Consider the following 21,634-nt stretch of genomic DNA (forward strand, 5'->3'; position numbering starts at 1 on the left):
ATCATTTTGTTATTTTAAAAATATTATCATTACTTCCTATCACTCTTCTCACAATAGTATCTTCCCCTGTGACAAGTACAGTTCAGTGAAACAAATGAACTTATTGGAGATGTTTGGCAGTGTGTATCCCACTCCACCTATGGAGTCCAGCCACTCTCTTCCAGGAAATGTTTCTTGTTCATGAAATGCTGAGCTATTGTAATCCCCAGTCCCATTTCTAGATGTTAACCATTACTTTTAAAACATCTTCTTGAAAATGTATAGGAATTGACGTCAAATTCATTAGCCTGTTATTTGCAGAATCCATTCTCTTCCTTTGTTTTGAAACACTGGGATAATGTCTTATGTCTCCTTCAGTTCAGTAGCACCTCTTCTAATCTCTGACTGTGGATCAGTAATTAAAGGTCCTTGTTCTTTAGTATCCTAGGGGATAGTTTGCTGGTGTCAGCTGATGGCTTAAACTCATCAAAGGTTCTTTTATTATCACTTTATTTCTCTTGGATATCCACTTCCTATTAGTAAGTATTATTCAATCCTTACTATTTGGAAGAAAAAACAGGAGCAAAACAATGTTGATCATTGGGAAAATATCCATATCTGTTATACTTATTTCGCTAAACATAAGCTGTTCCTTCTTTGGTCATCATGTTTTTTCCAATATAGTTAAAAACTACTCTCCCTCCCTTTTAATCCTTTACTTTTTTGCCAAAAATGGTCATTTTTCGCTTTAGCACAAATCCTCATAATACAATACCAAAAAATAGTATTCATTCTCTTACCTGTTCTTATTTCCATCCTTAGCACATACCATTTTAAAATACAAGTTGACTATTCAGTTCCATGGGCATCTCCACTATGCTTTGAGGCTCTCATAATTGGGTTTCTTCACATGACACCTTCTCAATAAATAAAACTACCCCACAGCCCTCTTTTACTTTTATTATTGTTGGGGATGTATTTTAAACTATATTCATCTAGAGCATATTCTAGTCAAGAATCTTATATCACTAATTTTCAGTAATACTCATAAAGTCAAATCTGCCTTATTTTGTGCATTTTTTTTTTGTGTGTAGACAACCAAGACCTTTCATATGGACTTTTTTTCTTGAATTGATTTCCTATGAACTTTTAGTTGTCCATTACTACTTTTTGATGCACAGATATTTTTTTCTTTAACACAGGCATAGTCTTATATGCCTCCTAGATTTGGGAGAGCAGATTTCAAAGGAATTGGAGCAAAAAGAGATAGGGTCTAAGATAGTATATAAGGGATATGAATTCAAGAAGGATAAAAAGTTCTTAGGTACTCTGTTATCTATACATTGGTAGGTTTTCTCCCCTTTCTACCTCCTTTCTGTTTAGTTTAAATCCCTTTTCATTTGTATAATTTCAATGAGAGTAGTCTCTCTTTGAAAAGAAAAATTCATCCTATCAACTTCTATTGAGAAAATTCCATTCCTGTACAAGAGCCCATCATTCCTGGAGTTCAAGCTGCTTCAGAAATCCATTTTCATTTTCAGACATTCTTAACAAGTTGTTCACTTCCAAAATCTGCCTTTCTCTTAACTATAATAAGCTTTCATAGATATCCATATTCCAAAATACAAAGAACAAGAAAGATTATGTAAGAAACTATAAACTACATTATATGCTTTTAAAAGAAAAATATATGTATGTGATGTATATGCACATACATATATGACATTTATCAAAGTAGTAATAAAATTGCTCTATTTGTGTCCTTTTCTAAACTTTTTATTGTCTTTTGTGCATTTAAAATGTTTTATTGATGCTTTTATTGCATATTTATCACCACCCACTAAACTACCTTCCCTGCATAGAAAACTTCTCCTGTTATAAATGTATAGCCAAGAAAAAAAACTAATCACGATGGGCATGTCTGAGAATGCATCATTATGTCCCTTTGGTGCACTAACTTTCTATTTTATTAGTCTGGATTTTTTCATGTGTTTGTGTATATTCATCCATTTCATTTGACTTAACAGTTTGTTGACCTATAATTCAGTAAAATAATTTGAACAATTTTTTTTACAACTGTTATGCATTTTGGGGGATTTGGGTAATTAGGCTTTCCTCTCTTTTAAAAAATACAAAATTCAGTTTTCTCTTTTCTTGGCATTTTAGAAAAAAAACAACTCTTGGTTCCAGTTAGAAATTCATTATTTTTTGTTTTTGTTTATGTCTACTTTTTTGGCAATTTTGTAGTGTGTGCATTTATGTATTTTTATTTGTTGCTTTATTATGTTTTTTAATTTATATGTACTTTCTCTTCCTTGATAATAAATGTGTATAGGAATATAAATACTGCATTAAAGATTGTTTTCAATCAATAAATTAATCATTCTTTATGGAATTATTATTTTTTATTATTATTATAGCTTTTTATTTACAAGATATATGCATGAGTAATTTTACAACACTGACAATTGCTAAGCCTTTTGTTCCAAATTTTCCCCTCCTTCCTCCCATTTCCCTCCCCAAGATGGCAGATTGACCAATACATATTACATATGTTAAAGTATAAATTAAATACAATATATGTGTACATGTCCAAACTTGCTGTACAAAAAGAATCGGACTTTGAAATAGTGTACCATTAGCCTGTAAAGGAAATCAAAAATGCAGGCGGACAAAAATAGGGGTATTGGGAATTCTATGTAGTGGTTCATAGTCATCTCCCAGAGTTCTTTCACTGGGTGTAACTGGTTCAGTTCATCACTGCTCTATTGGAACTGATTTGGTTTATCTCAGTGTTGAAGATGGCCATGTCCATCAGAATTGATCATCATATAGTATTGTTGTTGAAGTATATAATGATCTCCATATAATAATCTCCTAGTCCTGCTCATTTCACTCAGCATCAGTTCATGTAAGTCTCTCCAGACCTTTCTGAAATCATCCTGCTGGTCATTTCTTACAGAACAATAATATTTCATAATATTCATATCCACAATTTATTCAGCCATTCTCTAGTTGATGGGTATTTGCTCAGTTTCCAGTTTCTGGCCACTACAAAGAGGGCTGCCACAAATATTCTTGCACATACAGGTCCCTTGCCCTTCTTTAAGATCTCCTTGGGATATAAGCCCAGTAGTAACACTGCTGGATCAAAGGGTATGCACAGTTTGATAACTTTTTGAGCATAGTTCCAAATCATTCTCCAGAATGGCTGGATATATTCACAATTCCACCAACAGTGTATCAGTGTCCCTGTTTTTTGGAATTATTCTTTATGGAATAAAACATTTTTATGCTTTATTCTTTATGCAAGTTAAAACATTCTTAAAGAATTTGCATTCTTTTAATAGAGACTATGTTAGGTAAGGGTAGATAAATTCAAAATAGATATTATTTGATTTGGGGATATCAGGAAAGAATTTGTGTAGAAGATGATGCTTACTTCAGTCTTGAAGGATACTAGAAATTCTTAGCAGGAAAGGTAAAAGAATGGAGGTCAAGTGAGAGAAAAAGGCACAGAAGTGGGAAATGGAGTACTGAGTATTAGCATCAGTAAGAAGGTCAATTGGACTTCATTTCTTTTGTTGTGAACTTTAATCTGATGAGAGCTACATTTCTTGTTACATTTCAGATTATTAGCTGTAAAAGGAATTTTATTGATGGACTCATTGTTATTGATATAAGATGATTTCTCTGTGTCTCAGACACTACAAGTGTAGAAATTATATCATTGAATTCACAAACTAAAAGTTCACTAATGGAGGAATTGTATAGGATATTTCTCACAAATTCTAAAATGTTTTCATCAGAGTCTCTCAGAAATTTTATCAGTAATGCTTTATTACTGGTGCTGTGCTATTATAACATCAAACTATAAATTCTGAAAATCTGAAAAACCATAAAAGTGAAGAAATAAATTACTAAAATAGTGGAAATTGCATGCAAAGATAAAATTTTATTTTAGCTTATGAATATATTATTCTTAGTTTTATGAACTTTTGATGAATTTTACTGACTCTCTAAAGAGAACATACTAATATGAGCAAATAAATAACCCAAAATAAATGTAGAAAATTTCTTTTTATGTACAACAAAAAGTCATGACTATTCTATGTCTTTATCATTTATGTTCTTTAATGTTTTAAGGACTTTTCATATAGTGAAAGAAATGAAATATGTGGTCTTATTAAATGTGTCAAGTGATTCATATACTTAAATATTTTATACTTTTGTTGTAAATAAAAGTGATTTTCAAATGTCTAAATTGGTTTCATTTTCATTTTTCATACACTTGGTCCTCCTTCTTTAACTCTGTGTAAATATTTATGTTTCAAGTGTGTTTTTAAATTATATTTAAAAATATATTGTAATCTACTTTTAATATGTTGTACTGGGTTGAGTTGGATTTTTTTTACTGCTTTCCTCCATTTCGGGGGTGATTTCATTCCATTATGATTGAGAATTGATTTCTCTTTCCATTATATTTTATTATAATCTTCCTCTTTTTTCTGTCTCTCTCCTCTCTTTATAAAGAAAATAGAACATGGGGAAAAAAGAAAATGAGATCAGCTCATGTAGCCTCTAATTGTGGTAATTTGCTCCGATTTCTCTATTCTTTCTCTCTTCATCCAATCTAGACCCAGATCACTGATTTTTATCCTTTGTTTTTTCATTGTAATATATTTCTCCCTTTATGAAGTTAGCTGTTTGTTATTGGAACTTACTTGTTGGGATTCTCTCCTCAACTCCCTCTTAAATCCCTTAATTCCCTTTCTCTGTTCCCACTTACTTTCCTGTTGAATTTAAAATATGTATGCATCAACTCTCCTTTGATCAGTTTGAGTAGGAGGGAAGTTCAAGAAACACTCACTTTACCCACTCTGACCTTCATGTTTATATACTCTTCTTCTGGTATACCATAAATATGATAAAGAGAAATTCTTTCCTCTACTTCCTCATTCCTTTTCTAATGTATTCCTTTTCTCTTCCCTTTCTCTTGAAGCTAATAAAACATTTGTTTCTTGAAACATTTTTTCTTTTGCAATTAACAAAACAGTTGTTTAGACTTCATGTGAGAAGTGTTTTGTAATTGTGTTCATATAGTTCTTGGGCTAGTCTTGGCCGGTAGACACACAAATATTTTATTTTGTCTATATTACATATTATATGGAATTCCTCTTTCTGATGGGCTGATGGGCTTTGTCAATAATATATAGAAATGCTGATGATTTATTTGTGCGGGTTTATTTTATATTCTGCAACTTTGCTAAAGCTGTTAATTGTTTCCAGTAGGTTTTTGGATGGTTTTCTAGGATTATCTTAAGTATATCATCATATCATCTGCAAAGAGTGATAGTTTTATATCCTCATTGCCTATTCTGATTTCTTTAATTTCTTTTTCTTTTCTTATTGCTTAAGCCAATGTTTGTAGTCCATTGTTGAATTATAATAGTAGGGATAATGGGCATCCTTGCTTCACTCCTATTTACACCTGATTTTATTGGGAATGCGTTCAGCTTCTCTCAATTACAAATAATACTTACTGTTGGTTTTAAATAGATATTGCTTATTATTTTAAGGAATTATTAATTATTTAATTATTTTATTTATCCCTTTGCTCTGTAATGTTTTCAATAGGAATGGGTGCTGGTGCTGTATTCTGTCAAAAGCCTTTTCTGTATCTATTGAGATTATCATATGATTTCTGTTGGTTTTATTATTGATGTAGTTGGTTATGGTAATAGTTTTTCTGATATTGAACCAGCCCTGCATTCCTGGTATAAATTCCATTTGGTCATAGTGTATTATCCTACTGATAAGTTGCTGTACTCTCTTTGCTAATATTTTATTTAAATTTTTTGCATCAATATTCATTAGGGAGATTGATCTGTATTTTTCTTTCTCTGTTTTGGTTCTTCCTAGTTTAGGTATCAGTCATACTTATGTCATAGAAGGAATTTGACAGGACTTCTTCTTTACCCATTTTTCCAAATAGTTTATATAATATTGGAATTAATTGTTCTTTAAATGTTTGGTAGGATTCATTTGTGAATCCATCTGACCCTAGAGATTTTTTTTTCTAGAGGGTTCATTAATTTCTTGTTCAATTTCTTTTTCTAAAATGGGACTATTTAAGTAATTTATTTCCTATTCTGTTAATGGGAAATTTATATTTTTGTAAATAATCATCCATTTCGGTTAGATTGTTGGATTTGCTGTCATATAGTTGGGCAAAGTAGCTCCTACTTATTGCTTTAATTTCTTTTTCATTGGTGGTAAGTTTACCTTTTTCATTTTTGATGCTGGTGATTTTTTTTCTTTCCTTTTTCCTTCCAAATTAACCAAAGGTTTATCTATTTTTTTTTATAAAACCAACTCTTAGTTTTATTTGTTTTTTTTTTTTCTTGAGGCAATTGGGGTTAAGTGATTCACCAGGGGTCACATAGCTAGGAAGTGTTAAATGTCCAAGGCCAAATTTGAACTCAGGTCCTCCTGACCTTCAGGGCTGGTATTCTATCCACTGTACCACCTAGCTGCCCCTCTTATTTTATTAATTAGTTCATTTTCTTATTTTCAATTTTACTAATCTCTCCTTTGAGTTTCAGAATTTCTAATTTAGTATTTAATTAGGTTTTCTTAATGTGTTCTTTTTCTAGCTTTTTTAGTTGCATGTCCAAGTCATTGATCACCTCTTTCTCCAGAGATACAAAATTTCCCCTAAGAACTTTTTGGCTGCATTCTATAAGTTTTGGTATGTGATCTCATTAGTGTCATTCTCTTGAATGAAATTATGGATTGTTTCTGTGATTTGTTGTTTGATCCACTCATTCTTTAGAATTAGATTATTTAATTTCCAATTGTTTTTAGTCTATCTTTCTCTGGCCCTTTATTGAATACAATAGTTATTGCATTGTGATCTGAAAAAGGAAGCATTTACTATTTCTGCCTTTCTGCATTTGATTGTGAGTTTTTTATGCCCTAATACGTGGTCAGTTTTTGTGTAAGTGCCATGTACTGCAGAGAAAAAGATGTATTCTTTGGTCTCTATGAAGTTTTCTCCAGAGATCTATCATATCTAGGTTTTCTACCATCCTATTCTTTTTTTTCCCCCAAGTGACTTGCCCAGGGTCACACAGCTAGAAAGTGTTAAGTGTCTGAGACCAGATTTGAACTCAGGTCCTCCTGAATTCAAGGCTGTTGCTCTATCCACTGCGCCACCCAACTGCCCCTTCTATGATCCTATTAAACTCGCTAGTTTCTTTCTTGTTTATTTTGTGGTTAGATTTGTCTGAAACTGAGAGGGGAAGGTTGAGGTCCCCTACTAATATACTTTTGATATCTATTTCTTCCTATAACTTGCTTAATATAGTCTCTAGGAATTTGTATGCTCTACTTCTTGGTGCATATACATTTAAAAATGTATTGTATATGATACCCTTTATCAAGATGTACTTTCCTTATCTCTCTTAATTAGATGTATTTTTACTTTTGCTTTATCTGAGATCAGAATTGCTACCCCTGCTTTTTTTTACTTCATCTGAAACATGATAAATTCTGTCCCAGTCTTTTACCATTACTCTGTATGTGTCTCAGTTCTTCAGATATATCTCTTTTAAATAACATATTGTAGGATTCTGGTTTTAAATTCATTCTGTTCATCCTTTCTATTTTTTCCATCCCCTTCTTCACTGCTTACATATGGCAGCCTACCCATGCCTACCACATGCCCTTCCATTATCCTTTAGGTGAGATATTACCTTAATTCTTCAGTCTGTGGCACTCTGTGACTTACAGCAATCCAGCCTTGACAGAATATTAATCTTTCTTTTCCTCCTCTTCATTAAAAGCTCCTCTTATGCATGGTGTCATTTTTCTACCAGGTTCCTTTTAGTATCTGAGAGCTGCTTTTCTGGCGCATCCAAATTGTCCTGGGCTCCTTCTGCAAACCCTGGAGCCAGCCACTGCTGTGTGTCCTGCCCTAGGATGTTCAGAGGGCCCTCCTTCAACTGGGATGGGGGTGGAGGTGGAAGACCAAGTCTGACCCCAAAAGGGGGCTTTTCTCCTCTTCCCCAAGCAAGCCTTTTTCAAGGGAGTCTCTGGACTTCCTCTTTATGCTTCTAGGTGTTCAAACCTCTGAGTTATAATCTCGTTTTCTATTATATAGAAGGCCCACAGTTTCTTAACTAATCCAGATATATCCCGTCTCTCATGTTACTGTAGTTCATCTAATAGTCCATCACTTTTTGGACTTTGGTGTTTGAGGCTTATTGCACCTACTTCCCATCTCTGATCATTCTCACTCATATCAAGACTGACCATTTTGTCACTTACTTTAAGTGGGGTAGGGAGAAGTGAATGATAATCAGAGTGCAAGAGGGAGGAGCAAATCGGGGTTAACAAATTAATAACCAGAGGGGGGGGCTGACTTAGCTTTAAAAACTGTCTTTTCTGGGAACATCTTGGACCAGTCAGGATGACATGAAAATAGGGACTTTCTGCGACAAGGAGCATGTTGGGGAAGCTTCTGTTCTCCTACCTGATGTCCCCAGGGAGCCTGGCATTTTCCAGGACCGTGATTGGGCTTAAAGGATGCCAGGCAGAGATGAGTGTCGAGAAGAGCCAGAACCGGGTGCCAGAGCCCAATAAACTGAACAGCCAAGGAATTGTTCGTTTCCACGGCACCAAGTCTGAGGCTGGGCAGTGCCCACTTGTGTCCCGACCCACGGGCCTGGGTTTAGGCAGACCTCTGGAAGAGCAGGACCTTCTCGGCTGGAGTTTAGTTGGGAGGAGGAGAAGTGAACAAACAAAAATGGATTGGGGGACTGCAGAACTCTGGGAAAAACCCACAAGCAGAGACCCCTGGGAAAACCTAGTGCTAGTGGAAATGACAATGGAGTGGATGGGAAGCAAGATCATGGGGAGGCTTAGGGAGCAGACCTTTGTCTGTGATCAGTCAGTTCCTCAAAGTTCTAGTCAGTAAGCATTTATTAAGTACCCACAATACAAATACAAAAACAGACTCAAGACAGTCCCCGGCCTCAAGGAGCTCATAGTCTAATATGTAGAAAACATACCCCAAAATTCCAAACAAGCTACATGCGGGATATACTGGAAATAGGCAACAGAGGCTACGCACTGGAACTGAGAGACTGGAAAGGCTTCTTGAGTGTGCATTCCTTATATGATTAATAAATATCTGTACTACTATACTAATATACAGATAGACATTTAAATGGATAAGAGATGAAATAATGAGAGATGAAATTTTTAAAAATAATCAATTTTATTTAATGGTACAAAAACATTTCTGCTTTCAATAAAATAACTGTTAAAATTTTAATGAAAATGGTGTGATCAGAAATGTTTCATGTTGGTTTAATACTTTGTGATAACAATTTGAAAGTCTCCTAAGTTCAGTTTATTTCAATACTTTCTTTTGTTCTAGCACATTTAAAAAAAATTTTATAATGAACTTGATACATCAACAACCATGAACATTTTAATATGAAATCTCTTTGCTATAACTTTTAAAAATATATACATATACGAACTTTAAGTTGGCAGTACCAACATTGCCTTGCTGATGTCTCTATCTTATTTGCTTTTCTTTATTATGTATTTTTGTTGTTTTATTGATACTTTCTTTTCTCTTTTTATTTTGCAATACTTTTTAAATCTACTTCCCTTCCTAACTCCTCTTATACAAAATCTTTTCCATATTATGTAATTGAAATTGGGTTTTTTTTTAATGATTATCTCTATTCTTTGTTTATTCTAGTACTCTCTTCCCACTTGTGAAAGATCTCTTTCCTATCATTTGTTCATAATTATAACTTTTTATATCTATTTCATGAATTCATTTAGAGCTTTTATATGTAATATATTGTAACATTTTGGTCTAAATCTAACTCCTCCCAATCTGGAGGACTCCAATTTTCCCAGAAATTTTTGTCAGGTATTGAGTTAGTCCCAGGAGTCACGTATTGAGATTGTGGAACATTGTGTTTCTCTGCTGTTCTGGATCTCATGTGCCTCATCTGATCCCCTGAATAATTTTTCACTTTTTAAGGCAGTCCCAAATAACTTTGTAGTATAGTTTGATATGGGCCCATGAACAAAACAAGACCCTGCAGCTCGTGGCTCTGGGCTTTGTCTGGGGCATTCCCCCATGCCTGGAGTGCTGTCCTTTCTAAGCCCTTTCTACTCAATTCCCTGGCCTCCTTTATTCTCAACTAAAATCCCACTGCCCGCTCTAAGACTTTCCCATTCTCTCTTAATTCTGGTGCCTTTGCTCTGTATCTATTGCTTATTTGAGGGCAGGAAATGTCTTTTGAATTCCTAGCTCTTAGCACATGGCAGGTGCTTAATAAAAGTTTATTCATTATTATTTTTGTTATTAATTAATTAATTGCTTGATTGCATGTGCAAATGGAGTAGTCACATTGGGGGTTGAGCTCACTTCTATTATAGTAGTTATATACATTTATATAGAACTTTTAAGATTTGCAAGATGCTTTACATATATTATCTGTAAGCATTGGGTAAATCATGCTCATTTTTCAATCCTATCTACCAATCCTATCTACATAAAGCTGTGTTGAAATTCATTTAATGCATTTTCCTCTTACCTGATGTTAATCAACTGTTCTAGCAATCTACATCAAAAGAGTCACATATTTATATTTTTAACAAATAGTTTCAAATCCCACTGAAACTTCATTTGGAAGATATTTCAGTAGGTTAGAACATTCTGTTTTCCAGTTTTAAAAAATTCGGGTCTGCAATTAAGCATTTATTAGTGTTTGCTGTCTGCTGAGCAGTTTGACTAACAAGCTCCAGAGACACAACCTGGACTGGGCTCTGAACTCAGTTGTTATAGGTAGGAGTCACATCCCCTGAGCAATGGAAAAGAGGGAATGCAAAATGTGATGAGTTACTGCGAGACAATGAAATCAGAGAGATTTATGAGACTTAGTCTTTAGGTTTTAGTCTATAAGAATCTCCCAGGAAGTATGTTGTGGGGGTTTGGGGAAACAACATTATGTCTGTATAATGCATGTATGTAACAAATATGCATTATGTGTATGTAATAGTATATAATACACGTGCCATCTATAAACATAATGTGTATACAATACATGTCATCTATACACATTATGTATATAATGTATATAACACAAATGTATGTAATATGTGTATATAATACACATCATTCTTTACACATTATATGTACATAATACACAGGTCATATATACACTTGTGCACATAACATATGCATGCAACACATATATTTAGTACACATGTCATCTATATGTGTTGTGTGTATGTAGTGCATTGGTATGTAATATGTTATCCATACACAGTTTGTGTATATAATTTGTGTGTATAATACACATATGTAATGTGTGCATGTAGCACAATGTCATCTATATGTTTTGTGCTTGTAATTACAGTGCATTTATACATGTATGTGGTACATGCCATCTATGCATGTTGTAGGTATGTAATAGTGTATAATGCATGTGCATGTAACATTCACATCATTTATATGTCTATGTAATTTCATTAATGTAATATGTCACCCATGCACAATGCATGTGAGAGTGTATATAATGCACATATGTTATGTGTGCATGTAATACACATGTCATCTATATATGCATGTAATTGCATGTGTGATACATATAACTCATGCCTATTATGTGTGTAAAATGCATTTGTCTATGATGTGTGCATGCAATGCACATGGCATCTATGTGTGCATGTGATTGCATGCATGTGATACGTGTCGCCCATGTGTGGAAATGCATGTGCATGGTATGTGATGCACATGCCATCTATATGTGTATGTGATGTATGTCACATGCACATTATGCGTAGATAATAGTACGTATGCTGTATGTGGGTATAATGTACGTGCATGCAACACATGGCATTTATATATGTATGTAATTGCATGTATGTGATGCATGTCACATGCACATTATGTCTATAATGTGTGCATGGAATGTACATGACATCTATGTGTGTATGTGATTGGATGTGTGATACACCCATGCACATTGTGTGTATATAACACGTGTGTGCAATGCACATGGCATCTATGTGTATGTAATTGCATGTGTGTGGTACATGTCACCTATGCACATTATGTATATATGATATGTATATATAATGTACGTGTGTATAATGTATGTATGTAATGCACATGGCATCTATGTGCATTAATATACCTGTGTGTGGTTTATCTCTTGGGTGTAGACAGTTGTTGATAGGTTGCCTCCCCCAGGACTGTGAGCTCCTTGAGGGCAGACACAGGCTGGTTGGTTTTCACACCCCCAGCACTGTGCACCAAACAGTAGGCCCTTACTACTCCTGGGACTGACTGGCTGACTGCAGGAAGTGGCCCCCAAGCCGAGATGTGTCTGGCTGAGTTCAGGGGCCTGGCGTGTCCTCCTTCTCACCCTTTTCCCTCCAACTGCAGGCTCTGTGACGACCTGACCAAGGAGGAGGAGAAGAAGACAGAAGAACTCCTGCAGGAGTGTGTCCTGGACCCGTCCCTCCGGGAGCACCTCTCGGTCATCTCCCACGCCTTCCAGAACCAGAGGCGGATCGTGCAGAGCAACGATATGCTTTTCTTTGGCAGCATCTTTGTCATTGAGCCGGTGGTAAGTGACACCAATAAGGCCTTTACAGGCCCCGCCGTGGGCCAGGCCCCGAGTGAAGCACTCTCCTAGAACCTCATGTGAGATCCTCCCAGCAGCCCTGGAAGGGAACTGCTTTTATTGATGAGGAAGTGGAGGCGCTTGTGAGTGTTGCAGGGTCCCAGAGCTGGGAAGTGTCTGGAGGAGGCTCCAAATTCAGGTCTGCCTGAGTCCAGTTCCAGCCTCTCTATGATGGCGAGTTTCCTCCATTACACATTACTCAGAGAGGGAGCCCTTTGAGGTGTCCAGCGAAACTAAAAAGCCTAGACTGGATCTTGGCTCTCTCAACAGTTTGTCGTTCAGTTGTTTTTCACTTGTGGCCCGTTCTTGGTGACCCTCTCTGGGGTTTTCTTGCCAAGGATCTTGCAGTGGTTGGCCAATTCCTTTTCCATTTTATTTATGGCTGAGGAAACTGAGGCAGGGAGGGTGAAGTGACTGGGTCTGGGTCACACAGCTAGTGTCTGAGGACAGATTTGAACTCAGGATGAGAAGTCTTCCTGATTCCAAGTCCAGTGGTCTGTATACCATGGCATCACTTTGCTGCCCACCTTTAACAGTATCAGTAAACATTTTCTCAATCCATCTGGTGGGTACAGAGCACCATGCAATACTTTGGAGGATTTAGATACACTCATCATGTAGTTGAAGACTTAGACCCTATCCTAAAAGGTAAATAACAATGACAGCATAGTATGTGTCAAATGTTAAATGAATATATAGACCAGTGGTTCCCTACTTTTTTGACTTTTGCACCCCTTTATACTCTTAAAGTTATTGAAAATCTTCCCCAAAGAGCTTTTGTTTATCTGAATTATATTTATTAGTATTTATCACATTAGAAATCAAAATGTCATATGATCATATAATCAACTTTTAATCTTGAAGACCCCATGAAAGGACCACTCTTGGAACCCCTGAAGTTGGGAGGAGCAGATAAAAGATGACTGTGGGCTGTAGCCCTGACATCAGTGTCAAGATGCCAGCAGGGCGGCCCCACAGCATTTGGAGTCTCACAGATATATGTCGACAGCATCAGAAAAACCACGTGTGTTTAGAAGTGATCCATAATACAAAGAAGAGGAAACCAAGCCCTTGAGGGACATGGATGATGTTATGAATGAAAGAAGCTGATCAACCAAATATGAGTAACTACAGAATGAGGGGCCTTGTTTGTCAACTCTGCAACATCTTTTTTATTTTTAATTTTATAGTATTTTTCTAAATACATGTAAAATAATTTTCAACATTCATTTTTATAAAACTTTGTGTTGTAAATATTTCTTCCTCTTTCCCTTACATCTCCTTTCCCTGAAACAGCAAGCAATCTAGTATAGGTTAAATATATGCTGTTCTTTTAAACATATTCCATATTTGTCATGTTGTGCAAGGAAAATAAGTTCAAAAGAGTAAAACATGAGAAAGTTAAAAAAAAAAAAAGCAAAAGGAGGAAATACTATGCTTTGATCCACATTCAGTCTCCATAGTTCTCTCTCTCTCAATGAAGATGACATTTTCCATCCCAAGTCTATTGAAATTTCCTTGAATCATATTGCTGGGAACAGCAAAGTCCATCACAGTTGATCATCATTCAGTCTTTCTCCTGGTTCTACTCACTTCCCTCAGCATCAGTTCATTTAAGTCCCTCCAAGCCTCTCTGAAATCATCCTGCTAGTCATTTCTTATAGAACAATACTATTCCATAGCATCCATACACCATAGCTTATTCGGCCATTCCCCCCAATGGCCATCCACTTGATTTCCAGTTCCTTTCTGCAAGATCTTCATGAACGTTACTTACACCTGTGTCTAGCACTTAGTAGATACTTATTACAAACTAATGAGGAAATTATCACATTTCTCTCCATTTTAGTACTTAAAATAGTCTTTTTTAAATCTTCCTGATTAATACATTCTTGTCAGTTGACTGACTAGTTGATTGAGCGACTTGGACAAGCAAAGAATAGCTGGGAAGATACTTTTGTTGGGAGTTAGGGGAAAGTGTGAGCAAAGGAAAGCCAGGAATAATGGCAGATTGAACAAAAAAAAGAATCCCCCGAATTTCCTCTTTGTCTTGTTGTATGGACAGCTCTAAGCCCATGGATGTTCATGGTTATCCAAAAGTAGAATAGTATCTCAATGAGAATATTGTGGTCAGTCAAGATAAGAAGGGACATAAGTAAGATGACCTTGTAACTTTCTCTTGGTTAAACAGTACATCCCCATATAAATTCTCCTTTTTGTAAGTGTTCTCTTTATGGCTCTGAATAATGTAGATCCATGAATGTCATAATTAAACACTTAGAATGACCAACTAAGATAGAAGCTGGATTGGACAATGAAAGCGCCCTTATGACAAGGCATCATTTTAACCAATAGGAAGTAAAACATTTCCTCTTATCAGAGATAGGTGAAAATGGTGCTTTTTATAATAAATGAGCTTAATTCCATTTATGTTAGGTAGAAGAAAATTATTGCTGAGAACAGGAAAAGGTAATATCCCACTCCCCGAGAAGTCTGTAAATCACTTCTAATATCAGCGGTGTTTATGAGATCCATAATGATTTTCTGTCTCTCTCACACGCTGTTCAGTTTTTCTTTTCATAATAACATTCATTAGTGACTCTTGGCGATTTTTGTTGAGAGAGGGCATAGGCATAAAACCTTGCTAGTCTCTTCATAAAGGTATTTTGCTGAAACTAGCAGAGCAGTTTCGGTTTTGTGAAAATGAACTGTCATTTACTGGCTCCCTATACTTTTTTGAGAGAGAGAGAGAGAGAGAGAGAGAGAGAGAGAGAGAGAGAGAGAGAGAGAGAGAGAGAGGAAGAGAGAGAGAGAGAGGAAGAAAGAGAGAGACAGAGACAGAGACAGAGAAACAGAGAGAGAGAGAGAGAGAGAGAGAGAGAGAGAGAGAGAGAGAGAGAGAGAGAGAGAGAGAGAAGGAGAGAGAGAGGGAGAGAGGGAGAGAGGGAGAGAGAGAGAGAGAGAGGGAGAGAGAGAGAGGAAGAGAGAGAGAGAGAGGAAGAAAGAGAGAGAGAGAGAGACAGAGAAACAGAGAGAGAGAGAGAGAGAGAGAGAGAGAGAGAGAGAGAGAGAGAGAGAGAGAGAGAGAGAGAGAGAGAGAGAGAGAGAGAGAAGGGAAAGAAGGAGGGAGGGGACACAGTATTTCCATGTAGAAACAATCCTTGAACCAAAGGTTATAAGAATTTTCCATGTAAATTACCTGATAAAGATGTTTGATGGAAAGCAGTCTGTCTGTTTTCAAAAGGGGTTTTTCCCAAATGGAGAAGAATTATATGGTTGAGTTAGCTAGCTAGAAAAGCTTTACATGGCACTTTAAGGTTGGCAATGCACTTTACATAGTTAATCTAATCTAATTGAAACAAGTGCATTACATGTAGATTATATTTTCTGATGGATTAGGTAAACCATGAGTAAACAATATTTATTCTTCCTGATTCTGAATTTTCTCAAATGTGAGTGTTAGGTAAGAATGATGGTCATAATTGAAAGACTTAAGGCTGAGTTCTTGATCTGTTTCTTCTACTTCCAACTTTCTCTTCCCTATGTCTTTGTGGCCTTAACTATAAAATGGAGAAGTTAAATTAAATGATAGATAACTAGAGAGATAACTAGAGAGATAAGAAAGGAATTAAGAGAATTGGTGTTCCCAGGAGCCAAAGTCAATGGGAAACACAATTTCTTGGAATACTCAATTGTCTTAAGTCGCCATGCATATGCTAAGTCACATTGAAAACAATTGGATTATATGTGTCTCCATATGTTGCCAGGGATAAGATAGTTTTTGAAGAAGCTGTAAGATTCTCTAAATTGAACAACATCATACTTTCAATGACTTTGGTGCAAAGATGGGTATTGGGAACTATTAGATGATTAAATGTCAGCTGTTTTCATCCTTGAACATGAAACTCAGTCATATAATCCTTTTCAGCTACCACACTTCTGAAGACTTAGGATTTCTTTGAAAAGTCATCCCACAGATTATTGGCTCCCTAAATCTGCAGATGTTAGTTCTAGCCAACTTTTAAGAAGGGTTTTAATTATTATCTTTGTGCATCTGTTTCTCAAGTCTCAATATTGAGTCCTAGTCTCTCTCTTGAGCTCGTTACACATTTCCAATTACTGATTGGCAGTTTTTTTTTCTATTAAAGCTTTTTATTTTCAAAACATATGCATGCATAATTTTGAAAACATTGACCCTTGCAAAACCTTGTATTCAAAATTTTCTCCCCCTTCTCCCCACTTCCTCCCCTAGATGACAAATAATCCAATATATGTTAAACATGTTAAAATATATGTTAAATCCAATATCTCTATACATATTTGTACAGTTATCTTGCTGCACAAGAAAAATTAGATCAAAAAGGAAAAAATAATAAAGAAAACAAAATGCAAGCAAGCAACAACAAAAAGAGAGGTAATGCTATATTGTGGTGCACATTCTGTTCCCATGGTTCTCTCTCTTTGAGTGGATGGCTCTCTTCATCACTGAATAACTGGAACTGGTTTGAATCCTCTCATTGTTGAAGAGAGCCATGTCATTGTATAAGCATGTTGCCATGTACAATGATGTCTTGGTTCTTCTCATTTCACTCAGGATCAGTTCATGTCTCTCCAGCCTCTCTGAAATCATTCTCTTGGTTATAATATTCATATTAATACATTCATATACCATAACTTATTCAGCCATTTTCCAATTGATGGGCATCCACTCGGTTTCCAGTTTTTCCACTACAAAAAGAGCTGACACAAACATTCTTGCACATGTGAGTTGATTGGCAGTTTCTTATTCAATATCCTGTTGTCATCTCAACCCCACCATGTCCTAGACAGAACCCATCTCTTCCTCCCCACTCCTCCACCAACCCTCCACTCTTCCAAACTTCCCTTTCTCTGTTGAGAGCACGCCATCTCTCTGCCCACCTAGATCCGTGACCTCCGAGTCTTTACTCCTGACTCTTCCTCACCCCCACAGCCAGTCAGCTCCCAGGTCTCATCATTTTTACCTCCACAGTCTCTTCCATCCATTCCTTTTTCTCTGTTAACACGATCACTCCCTCAATGATTGCCTCTCCCCAGGATTACTACAATAGCCTCTGAATTAGTTTCTCCTCTTCATGCTTCGTCCCTGTACAATTCACAGCACATATCTGACCCTCTCCCTGTCCTGCCTGACAAGCTTCAATGTTCATCTATTGCTACTAGAATTCAATGCCAGTGCCTTTTTAGGGCCCTTCGCAATCGGCCCCAAGCTACCTCTCAGCCTCATTATACACCATGCTCCAGTCCAGACAGACTGGCTTTCTAGTCATTTCCCTCCTCCATACCTTTGCTGACAGGCTCCCAAGCCAGAAGGTTCTCCCTCCTCTCCACTACCTCTTAATTCCTGTTTGCTACCAAAGTCAGTTCAAGGAACACTTCTCCCTTCTCCCTTTCCTTAGCCCCGCCCCAGCTACCAGGATTCTCTCTTCTAAATTCTTTATTTTGATTTTTAAATTTATTCTGTTAATTCTTCTCTATGTCTGTGTTGATCCCCCAGTAGAATAGAAGTTCCTCCAGTCTTGTTTCTGGCTTTGGATACCTGGGGCCCAACACAGGCCCGGGCAGGATAGGTGGTTAATCACTGTGTATTGCTTGATTGAGAAATGAGCCAATTTTGGACTTTCAGTCATTTGCTTTGCGCTGAATGAAAATGTCCACATGGGTAATGATGCTTGCTCCAGGAGGTTCCGGCTCATTGAAGGAAATCAGCAGCAGCGGCGGATTATTCCTCCTCTTGTGTCTGCCGACAGACAAGGAAAGCTCCGTGAGGAATCCCAGGAGAATTAAAATGGAGAGAGCAACCCTCATGACCACGTAAGGAAGAGTTCAGCATTGTACGCCGTTGTCCCAGCCTGGAGAAGGCGTCCCATCTTTAGAGAAGAGCTCTGATGCACTTTATTTATTTTCCCAAGCAGACCCTGCCTGCCAGCTCAGGGAGGAGCCCAGGTGGCTACCAGAGGAGCAAGATCAAGCTTTTTGCTGTAGAAATTTTCCAGGCTCCTACGCTAGTGGCCGTGAGTCACATTGCAAACATGTGGGAGCTGACTCTTCAGAAATGGAAACCTGAAAGGGGAAGGGAGGACACGTTTGCTGCCCTTGATAAGTCAGAGCTACTTTGTCATGGGGCTTGAGCTATTTGTCACCCTCCCTGTATTAGTGCTGAGCCCTCCATACTCTTCCTGCTCAGCCAGACCTTTTTCCAGTTGTATCCACGAAGTCCCTGTCGTACTGGGGAGCCAGTGTGGGTGGAGAGAGGCTCAGGGATGTCTCTTGAGAGACAGCAAGGTTCCCTGCAGCTCATTCAGGGAGCTAGCCTCGGTTCTTACTGGGAAGAGGTTATCGGAACGAAAGGTTGCTCCTGCACAAGTCTGCTCTCCCCAGAGGCAGACAATGAAATCACAAAATTCTACGTGATTTAGCAGAATCCTCTAAGAACTTCCACTGGAAATGAAGTTGGAGGGAACTGCTCTCTGTCCTTCGGCTGATCACTGGCCAAGTCTGGAAGACTTTCTTGACTATTACTTGGAGTATATGAAGGCTTTAAAGGAAATGTAGTTACCTCCTTTGAGAAGTTATCCTGGAATGGAAAGTCTTCTTGTGTTGTTGGCCATGCAGTAGTTTTGTCTTGTTCCAGCTGGATGCTAATGAAGATGGATTGCTTGCAGTTGAACATCTTCATTTCTTTCTTTACCAGCTAGTCTCCTTTCTAGCTCCTTGCTTTCTGCCTGAAGTAGGAACAAACTCTCCTTCTCTCTCAGACTGCCCAAATGAGAAAAGATCTTATGGAGTTTGGCCAGGCTAGCCTACCCACGTGTAGGTTGTATCTTTGAATTGACTGTTCATTATTTCCTGTTTGTGTGGGAGAAATCTGACTTCTTTGTACACACTTTTAATTTTTTGAAAAGAAGTCTTTTCTCATCAGGGATTTTACTGATTTATAACCAAGGAAAATTTGAAGTAGCTGAAAAAATTGGTGTGCCTCATTTGGGTGAGACATGATGAGATTGTTCACTTTTATCACCATCAATCAGTTATCCATTAACTGTCATGTACCTGTAGGCTTCTACTTATTGGGCCAGCCCAGGGAGGAGTAAATAAAGACCTACTAATGTAAAATTTCTGTTAATTAACTATGCAAAATTCTAGAAAGCCAAATTTTCAGATATATTTAAAAACATAAATGTGATGGCTTTTACCCATAATAGAAATCCTTGGCTATTCTGATTAGGATTCCCTCCTCCCTTGGAGGGGGATGGCATTATGGTATAGTGGGGAGACCATTGGGACAAGAGTCAAAGGACTTGGGGTCAAAGACCACCTCCACCAATTTCTGCTGGTGTGAGTTTGGCCAAGTCACTTTACTTCCCTGGACCTCAGTTTCCCCATTCTGTAAATGGAGAAGGCTGGACCAGATGGTCTCTGAGGAACCTTTCACCTCTAGAGCTAAGATTCTATTATAAAGTGAATCAATTGATAGGACTTCTGAGTTTCTCCTGCCCTTTTACAACTTCTTGTCTATCACAAGGCTCATGTTCTCATAATTACAATGCAGTTAGGAATGTTACTCCCTTAGAGTAGGCTATAGATCTCACAGAGTTGAATGGCTAAAAACATTGGGGTGCTCCTAGTGTTCAATGAAATGAGGCAAAAATTGATGCAGGGCCCCATATATCTCAATGTGCAAAAGAAAATATTTTCAGTTTTAATTAATTAATTTTAACAACAAGGTAGGGTCTTTCATCTGACTACATGGGTAGCCTGTATCTCAGATTGTGGTGAACATTTTTTGCCTTCCTCTACCTTAGTTACCTTTATATAAATTAGCTTTGCATGGGTCAAATGCAGAGAAAAAATTTCTTTGGTGGTTGATAGGAAATAACCCTGAATATCTTTATTGCAAAGTACTTGGAGTTCTTTGGACCCTGGGATACTATTCTTTGAAAGGTTCTATTAGCCCTCCATTGATCTGCCAGAATAAGGGTACAGAATTCTGTAAATCATCAGACCTTTCTTGTTAGGATCCTTACAAGGTACTACGACAGTGGAATTGATAGAGACAATAATTATCTAATTTAGCATGGTTCAGAATGATTGATCTGATCCTACAAGGAGATGTTATGGGCCAGAACTTGAAACAAGGTACTGAGAGGAATTGAGGAGACAATGGTTAAATCTAGTGTAGCATTGATTTAATCCTACAAAAATAATAATGGTTTCCTAGTGATATAATGATTGGTATATACTCAGTGTACAGCATATAAGCAAGAAGCACCGAGGGCCAGACACAGAAGCCCACCAGAAGCTCTGAAAGGCTGAAACAGATTCATTCCATATTCCACCTTTGTTCTGGCTGGCAACATTTGGAGGGAGCTAGAAACAGAAGCTGGCCTCTAGAGGCAAAGGACTAGAGGTAAGACTCCGGAAGGCCTCCAGAAAACTAGCCGAGCCCCAAGTGAAGGAGACAATAAAGGATTTGGACTTTAACTCCTGGCTGCAATTGGGGTGATTACACTGAACTGAAACAAAGGCTACTCCCAGAAGCCCCCCAAAAACTGCTCCCAGAAAACATTATATACACTATACTTTCTTCCTTTTCCAATGAGCAACTGAATCATTTGATTATCCACTTTTTCCAGGGGTTCAAAAACTGAAGTTTCCAATAAATAATATTATGTCTACCATAGACCCAAGATCCTTCCTAATCTCATGAGGACACCAAGCTAACAGAATATTGTGTGTACAAATGCTTCTCTAAATTACAAATCTATAAACATGAGCATTCTCTTATTTCTAAGCTTGTCATCTCTAATTCAATATTCAGCACCTGCAATTTCTTTTACTCTAGGCTCTATGCTCCATGTCCTCACTCCCCACCAACATTTTTCTTTCCC

At 37.1% G+C, this 21,634-nt stretch overlaps 1 protein-coding gene across 1 annotated transcript in view; it reads left to right on the forward strand.

Moving 5' to 3' along the window:
* The window catches only part of HYDIN (HYDIN axonemal central pair apparatus protein), a 414,007-nt gene that overhangs the window by 134,904 nt on the left and 257,469 nt on the right, over positions 1 to 21,634 (forward strand). Inside the window, 1 exon segment of the mRNA XM_074285934.1 lies at positions 12,464 to 12,647. Coding sequence (XP_074142035.1) covers positions 12,464 to 12,647 — 184 coding nt within the window.

Source organism: Sminthopsis crassicaudata, chromosome 2, assembly GCF_048593235.1.
Source record: "Sminthopsis crassicaudata isolate SCR6 chromosome 2, ASM4859323v1, whole genome shotgun sequence".
In the NCBI taxonomy this organism is placed as follows: domain Eukaryota; kingdom Metazoa; phylum Chordata; class Mammalia; order Dasyuromorphia; family Dasyuridae; genus Sminthopsis; species Sminthopsis crassicaudata.